Genomic DNA, 9,008 nt, shown 5'->3' with positions numbered 1-9,008 from the left:
TGCCAAACTAAAAAATGAATGGTCACACAAGTGTAAGCTCCCAAAATATTGAAAACAGTGCCAACTTGAATGTCTGAACACAATGTTTGTGAAAGATCAAAAAGAGGGTGTCCTTAAAAATCAGCCCATCTAAATGTAAATTAAGCAATCCAAATCTTTGGCTGTTGATTATGACGGGAATTCATCCAATACCATTCTGAACATATTTTATATATTATCTGAGGACAAACCATTATTCAAGACGTACAGAATGACATATCGTTTTCGTTCTCTGCAATCATTTTACAAATATTATACCCCAAAGCTGTGATGACTTGTATCTCATGAACAATATTACCCACATATGTGAAACTTTGGATATGACTCTGCTAATGATCCATTAAAATGAAATGTAAACTTTACAAACATTGGACATTGAGAATATACTTGGGCACACTACTTTTTGATCATTCTCTTCCCACAGAGGTTACTTGTCACATCCTCCTACGAACCTCTGTTCTAATACGACCCTTTCATGGTGCGAGTGTTCAAGACTTGTGATTGGAGGCAATCAGATTTAGTAGTGCAATCAGCGACCTTGTTTCAAAAGTGATCGTTTGCAAGATCTAGGTAATTGTCGGATGCATCGTGAAAAATAGAACCACTTCCCGAGCGCGATACTCAAATGTTTCTTCTAGACAGAACTCAGTCATGTCATATTTGTTTCTCCACATTGCTTGCATTTGTAACCTGTGTGGGAAGAGAATGCTTTTTGATATCCCCTTGCAACATACTGAATTCAGCAGTTGCAGCTGGTGTTGGAGGTTAAACACTGGGCGGAATAAGATAATATGGAATGACATGGAATAGGATGGAACAAGGTTGAATGACATGGGATAACATGGTTAGACATGGATTAAGGTTGAATGAGATGGGATAACATGGATAGAGTAAAAATGAATGAGATGGAGTAACATGGAGAGAGATGGATTAAGGTTGAATGAGATGAAGTAACATGGAGAGAGATGGATTAAGGTTGAATGAGATGGATTACCATGGATGGAGTAAAAATGAATGAGATGGAGTAACACGGAGAGAGATGGATTAAGGTTGAATGAGATGAAGTAACATGGAATAACATGGAATAACACTGAATAAGGTTGAATGACATGGAATAATATGAAATGACACTGATTAAGGTGAATGAGATGGTATGACATGGATTAAGGTTGACCAAGACAGAATAACATGGAGTGACATGGACTAAGGTTGACTACGATGGAATAACATGGAATGTCATGGATTAAGGTTGACTAAGATGGAATAACATGGAATGGCATGGATTAAGGTTGACTAAGATGGAATAACATGGAGTAACATGGATTAAGGTTAAAGGAAACAGAAAAATGTGGGATCATGGCACCAAGATTTTCCAATGCAGAATTGCGCCAAAGATCATCCTAAAAGATTTCACTGCACAGGATCTTCCCACTTAGGATCAACCGTCAAGATGTCCAAAGATAGGTTAACAGATCTCTCAAAACATGTTTTTCTCTGCACAGGGTCAACCCCGAACAGGTACTGCACAAAGGATCTCAGTTCGGGATCAATCCACAACAGGTGCTCCCTGCAGGATTTCTCTTCAGGGTCAACCCTCAACAGGTGCTTCCCATAGTATTTGTTTGGATTGTTCACTCGCTGAAGAATCTTTCTGCACAGCAGTATCCTTACAAAGTGTCTGTCCTTGGACCTATTCCTTCCATGTAGAAGCTTTCTGTACAGTGTCACCCCTACAGGACATCCATGTACACAGGATCTCCTTGGACTGGAACATGCTCTGAAGGATCTTCTGTACAGTGTCACCCCTACAGGACATCCATGTACACAGGATCTCCTTGGACTGGAACATGCTCTGAAGAACCTTCTGTACAGTGTCACCCCTACAGGACATCCATGTACACAGGATCTCCTTGGACTGGAACATGCTCTGAAGGATCTTCTGTACAGTGGCACCGCTGTGGGTCGTCCATGTACAAGATCAGAGCATCTCCTTGGACTGAACACTTTCTAAATTTCTTTCTGCACATTGCCACCCTTACAAGGTGTCCCTGAGCAGGATCACAGGATCTCCTTGGACTGAACACTGACTGATGCATATTTCTGCACAGTGTCACCCATTCCACATGTCAGTGTGCAGGATCACAAGATCTCCATGGACTGGATCACTTGAAGCCCAAAATATCAATCACCATTCCATCCTATGGACCGCCTGAGTAGAAACACTCAAGGCAGAATCACCTTACACTGGATCGTTCCCAAAGGTTCAGTCTTCAGGACATCACTGCATCCCTGAGTCTTTCTTGCCTCAAGACTGGGAATGCAAATACATCAAGCTGAATTGTCCATTGAGCTGAGTCGTCAAAGCATCAGACTGTGAACACATCATCAGTTTATGACACATACTTTACTGTTCCTGGGGGTGGGGGGAGCTGACGGCAACTGTGGCGTACGTCCATTTGCCTGCATTCGCTGCTGCTCTGTCTGTAGCTGATTGAGCTGGGTCTGTAAAGATTGAATGAAGATGAAGATGAAGTGACTAGAACACTATACAATCATAGCAACCTAACTCGCGTATAAGAGGTCATCTCAGACAATCTTTTTAAGATCGTGTTATATACTTATATAATCAAAGATGTGTCTTGTATACCCCTGGGGTGTGAATTGTAAATCCTCTGTATGTGAACTGTAATCCCAAGGATAAGAAATGTAAAGTTGGTTGGTTAAAAATCAAGCAGACCTCTGCTGTGACTTTGCACTGGTCATTTCTAAACCTAGGATATTATTCCTGATTGATACAACTTTTCTTGCTATCACTGATCGTAAACTATGACATTACCAGGACTACATCGAATATATTGTGGCAAAAACTGGTTTAAACCATGTAATCCTTCACTATCTACCTTAGTGGTTTTATCCACTAAGCTACAAAGGATTGCTGTGAACAATGAGACTGTCAGCACGAAATGTGTGTTCCTCAAAAGACAGATAGTGCAGCACAGGTAGCGTGTGCATTGTGCATGCAAGACGAAGTGTTGGTTGTTGGTTGCATCTCAGTTGATGCAAGCTTTTCCTTCATTTGCGAGCTGTCTAGTGAACGTTCTTCTGCTCAGGGTGTATTAATATCGATCGTTTTATATCATTTTAAAACATATTTTGCGCAAAAATGGTTGATAAGTTGGAGAAACCTACTCAGGTATACTAGGGATTAAGAACCCTGAGTGTCGGGAACATCCCTCCACACAGGGTTCAGAATCTCCAATAAACCCTTGTGGTCATGCTTTCTCCTATACATATACCTCTCCACACTCACATAAAGGTTCTCTCCACACTGACATGAAGGTACTCTACACAATCATATACCTCTCCACACTGACCTGAAGGCTCCCTACACTTGACCTGAAGATTCTCTACACAATCATATACCTCTCCACACTGACCTGAAGGCTCCCTACACTTGACCTGAAGATTCTCTACACAATCATATACCTCTCCATACTGACCTGAAGGTTCTCTCCACACTGACCTGAAGGTTCTCTACAAAATTATATACCTATCCATACTGGCCTTAAGGTTCTCTCTGCACTGGCCTGAAGGTTCTCTCCACACTGATCTGAAGGTTCTCTACACAGTTACATACCTCTCCACACATGACCTGAAGGTTCCCTCCACTCTGACCTGAAGGTCCTCTAAACACTGACCTGAAGGTTCTCCACACTGACCTGAAGGTTCTCCACACTGACCTGAAGGTTCCGCACAGCCTTCTGATTGTCCTGTAGTGTTGATGTCTGAGATTCCAGTTCTGTCTTCAAGCGGGAGATCTCCATCTGCAGAGCCTGTTCTCTCTCCTACAAGGTACAACACACAGACACTTCTTAACATGACCAATGTGGTTTCATTGCCTTCATTGGTGTCGGTCTCCTCTCTTCCCCTGTCAAATTACAAATGCCAATACATTTCCTCCTATATATGAATCTTCCTTCCATCCAGACTAAAAATGCCTATACAATCCAGTATTTGAGGAACATTCTATTTATGCTTAACATGTACTCTGACTTGTGCTGCAAGAGGCCCGCCCGCATCTGATACATGTCACCATAATACAGGTGAAAATCCCACTCCCAATACAGGTGCTATTTCCACTCTGACAGCAGGTTCCCCTACCATAATACTAAGGGTGGTCCACCACCCTGCAGTTGCCTATCACCTGCATCTCTTACTCAACAGTAAAGGCACTCACCACAGGTTCTCTTCCTACCCCTTGAAAAGGTGCCCCTTCTATAACATTAAGGGTAGTCCATCACCTTAATGTTGCCTATCACGTGCACACTTCCATCCTGCAACAGGTGCCCGTCCCACCTCACCTGGGCATGTTTCTGCACTTCCAGCTTCATCTCCTCCTGCTTCTGTCGGTGTTCCGCCTCCATTTGACGAATTCTCTCTTCCGCTTGACATTTTTCAGCCTTCAGTTGCTCCAGCTCGCTCTGACAAGACAACATTTTGACAAGGCTAGACAAAGCAAAACTGATCCAAAGCTTCATCTGTTTTCACTCTCAAATTTGTAACACGAGGAAGTAAAATTTTCACAACATGCAAATATAAGCTTGAACAAGTCTCACTTGCATTAGTGATTACTGATGGGCTCAGGGGACTAATTGATATTCATAAAAAGGAAACATCAAATTAAACTAGAAGCAGGATTTTGTTGTTATGTTTGTTAAATCAACACGTACACCACTGATTCAGTTTCTTGACTCATAAATCTGCAATGTAAGAAGAAATATTCAGTTTTGATGTCATCTGACTTTGTGCCTGAGACAAAATGATGAAACTGTTTTTTTGTCATGATATGAAACCAGTGACAGTTCTGACACAATTCTCTTTCATCAATCCTCTGACACAATTCTCTTTTATCAATCCTCTGACACAATTCTCTTTTATCATTACCACTGAGACGATTCTCTTTCATCTAGTTCTCTTACAAAATTCTCTGTTATCAAGTTCTGTGGCCTAATTCTCTTTCCTTTAGTGTACTGACACAATTTTCTTTCCTCTTATCCTATGACCTAATTCTCTTTCATCAAGTCCTCTGCCACAGTTCTCATCCATCTAGTTCTCTGACATAATTCTCTTTCTCTGCTTCATTTGACATGCAGCCCCAGCCTACCATCAAGCATTCTCTCCTGATCTTAAACATGCTCTCACTTGACCACAAGTGACTGCTATATCTAACACAAAGCCCATGACAGTCCTGACTTACCATTAAGTCCTTCTCTCTCCTCTAACCTGTGATGTCTGACACAAAGCCCCTGACAGCCCTCACTTACCATCAAGTCCTTCTCTCTCCTCTTAACTGCAACATCTGACACATAGCCCTTGACTGTCCTGACTTACCATTAAGTCCTTCTCTCTCCTCTTAACTGTGACGTCTGACACGAAGCCCCGTGCAGCCAGCTGCTCTTTCAGGGCCGGATCATGGCTGAAGACAAATTATCAAGGGGTAAACATTGCCATATATATGTTTGCAAGACATTGCCACGAGATGAACAAAATATTAACAACTTTGGTGACAACATTTAGTTCCTCCCCTGGTCACAATGTTTTACAGACCTTTTTTCCTTCCCTTATACCTAGAGTGTTCCTCTTCCTTCATAACTACCCTCTTCCCTCATAACTACCGCCTTTCCTTGTAACTACCCCCTTCCCTTGTACCTAACCCCTTCCCATACCCAAGTACCTATCCTTGTATGTACACTTTCCCCTAGCCTCATATTTATCCTTGCACCTACCCTATTCCTATACCCTTGTACCTACCCTATTCCTATACCCTTGTACCTACCCTATTCCTATACCTTTGTACCTACCCTTTCATCTAGCCTTATACCTAGTCTTAGACCTACGATTTTCCTATACCCTTTTATCTACCCTTTTCCTGTACCCTTGTACCAACCCTTTTATTCAACCCTTACCCTGGCCACATATCCATGACAGTTCTTTAGCAACGGTTCCGCCACTGTTTGGGTTTCACACTAAGAGAAGGTGTGGAACATTTCCCTTCTTTCCCTTACCCTTGTACCTAACCTATCCTTACACCTACCCTTTTCCCGTACCCTTTTCTGTCATGCTCATGCCTACTACATTCCCTCTGTACCTACCCTCATATCTATCCTTATATCTACCCTTTTCCTATACCTTGTACATACCCTTTTCCCCTACCTCATACCTACCCTTTTCCCCTACCCTTGTATCTACCCTTTTCCCTTAGCCTCATACCCACCTTTTTTTCCTACAGTTGTACCTACCCTATTTCCTTATCCTTGCACCTACCCTCATACTTATTCCTGCTCATGTCCTTTTTCTGTACTCTTGTACCTACCCTTTTCCTGTACCCTCGTACCTACCCTTTTTCCAACCTTTTTCCCCTACCTTGTACCTACCCTTCTACCCTTCCCTTGTACGTACCCTTTTCCTCTTGCCTCATACCTACCCTTTTCCCCTACCCTTGCCTTGCCCACGTATGCGTGAGAGGGGTTTAGCCACAGCTCCACCACTCTGTTTGGGCTTTACACTGAGAGGTGGTGTGGAACACTTCCGTGGTGTAATGAGTATTTTTCCTTGAGTATTTTTCTTGGCTTCCAACACCGGTCCATCACTGAAAATGAGAACCATGAATGACTAAGACAGACAGCAAGGGCAATTTGAAAACAGGACCCTTAATCTCGAAGTGTTCGTAGCCTTAAAAATTCTCAACTTTGATTGTAGCCAATGTGTTAAGAATGGGCTTAAGAAGTTTGTAGTGCTACGAACGTTTAGAGAATAGCTAGCCAGTTTCAAATATCACAGTACATCGGTTATTGTTTACAGTGTATAGTTATTGTTCCCTTCAAGGCAACACAAAGACTGCTCCCTTAAAATAACAAAATGACTGCTCCTTCAAAGACTGTTTCCTTAAAAAACCCAAAATGACTGGCCCCTTCAATGCAACAAGAAAAGGTTCACTCCAGCACAGACTTTACATAACATCATTGCCACAAGCTAATTTTATCATGTGATCAGACTGTTTTTTATGTTTGTAAACATACTCACAAATTATAAGAGTCTGGCCTAATTGCTTGCTTATATTGGTGCTTTCTTCATATTGTTTTACTTTTCTAAAACTGAAACAGTCGCGTACATCTCTATGGTCTGTGGCAGAGGTACAATGCTGGCCACAAGGAATTCCTTCAATAAAACTAAATGGCTGTCCCTCCAATAAAAACAAATGACTGTTTTCAATACAACAAAATGACTGTCTGTTTGGCTAAACTAAATGAGTATCCCTTTATAAAAATAAAATGACTCCTCCCTTGAATACTACACAAAGACTTTCTCCTTCCATAAGACATAATGACTGCTCCCTTGAATACAACATAATGACTTTTCCTTCAATAAAACAAAATGATTGCTCCCCGAATACTACACAAAGACTTTCTAGTTCAAATAAAACAAAATGACTGCCGACTTGAATACAACACAAGGACTTTTCCTTCAGTAAAATAAAATGCCAACTAACTTCAATCCAACAAAATGACTGCTTCCTTGAATATGACACAAAGACTTTTTCTTTCAAAAAAACCCACAATGACAGCTCCTACAATGACTGATCCCTCAATACTATACAATGACTGACCCCTTTCCTAGTGTTGCTTCGCTTGAGCTGCTGTCCGATAGGTGATCAAGAGCCAGATCTACACTCACAGTGGATGCTGTCCTGTTCCGTGGCGTCTGAAACACAATCACATCCCATTCTTGCTCTGCCTCGTTGATTTTTATTCCAAAGCTTACCAGTGATCAGTGAATAAATTAACTCTATGTCAGAAATACTCTTAGTCTGCCTCAGTTACGAAGACATTTTACGGCCAAATTCAGTGAGAAAATAATACATCATAAAAGAAACATTCACTTTTCTTGTTAAAACACACAATCATCTCTACTCCTGATCTGAAAAAGCGGACCCATTCAATTTATATGAGGTCAGACAGACAAATCATGTTTCATTACAAAATGGCTAGCCTTTTCATTATGACAAACCAATCTGATTTACGTATTGTGAAGATCTGATGATAAATATCAAATGAGTCTGAGTGAGTGAGTGAGTTTAGTTTTACACCTCCCTCAGCAATATTCTCCAGCTATATGGAGGTGGTCTGAAAATAATTGAGTCTGGACCAGACAATCCAGTGATCAACAGCATGACCACCCGATCCTCTAAGCCGCCTCTTACGATAAGCATAGTCCCATTGTATAGCAAGCATGGGTTGCTGAAGGCCTATTTTACCCTGGACCTTCACAGGTTTAATTATTAAATGACGTTTCTAAACAGGAACTACTTGTTTGCATGACTGACTGCATGATTGACTGATAGATGGATTGATTGTTGTTTAACATTTCACTTTGCAATATTACAGCTAAAAACTCAAGTCTGGGTCAAACAATCCTGTGATCAACAATCCTGTGATCAACAGTATGAGCATCAATCTGTACAATTGGGATACGGTGACATGTGAAAGCCAAGCTACAAAGTCTGACCACCTGAACCCTATACTTGCCCCTTACAACAAGCATGGGTGGCTGAAGATCATGGGTGAGAGAGTGAGTGAGTTTAGTTTTACGCCTTGCTCAACACTATTCCAGTTATATGGCAGCAGTCTGTAAATAATCGAGTCTGGACCAGAGACAATCCAGTGACCAACAACATGAGCATCGATCTGCGCAACTTGGGACCGATGAGGTATGTCAACAAAGTCAGCGAGCCTGACCACCCGATCCCGTTAGTCGCCTCTTACAACAAGCACAGTTGCCTTTTATGGCAAGCATGGGTTGCTGAATGCCTATTCTACCCCGGGACCTTCACGGATCACAAGCATTGGTGGCTGAAGATCAATTCTAAGGTGGTTCTCATTCTTAATGAGTCTAAAAGAATATAACTAAGG

General features: G+C 41.7%; 1 protein-coding gene across 1 annotated transcript in view; it reads right to left on the bottom strand.

Moving 5' to 3' along the window:
• Positions 1 to 2,148: 2,148 nt before the first annotated feature.
• LOC137259777 (uncharacterized) overlaps positions 2,149 to 9,008 on the bottom strand; it is a 51,361-nt gene continuing 44,501 nt past the window's right edge. The window contains exons 26-31 of the mRNA XM_067797391.1: positions 7,706 to 7,800; positions 6,524 to 6,688; positions 5,431 to 5,515; positions 4,401 to 4,520; positions 3,780 to 3,884; positions 2,149 to 2,541 (exon numbers count right to left, since the gene is read on the bottom strand). Coding sequence (XP_067653492.1) covers positions 2,425 to 2,541; positions 3,780 to 3,884; positions 4,401 to 4,520; positions 5,431 to 5,515; positions 6,524 to 6,688; positions 7,706 to 7,800 — 687 coding nt within the window. The 3' untranslated portion in view covers positions 2,149 to 2,424. The remainder of the gene's footprint in view (positions 2,542 to 3,779; positions 3,885 to 4,400; positions 4,521 to 5,430; positions 5,516 to 6,523; positions 6,689 to 7,705; positions 7,801 to 9,008) is intronic.

This window comes from Haliotis asinina, chromosome 13 (assembly GCF_037392515.1).
Source record: "Haliotis asinina isolate JCU_RB_2024 chromosome 13, JCU_Hal_asi_v2, whole genome shotgun sequence".
NCBI classification, from domain to species: domain Eukaryota; kingdom Metazoa; phylum Mollusca; class Gastropoda; order Lepetellida; family Haliotidae; genus Haliotis; species Haliotis asinina.
The sequence above is the reverse complement of the archived record's forward strand: the minus strand, read 5'-3'. Positions and strand labels throughout refer to the sequence as shown.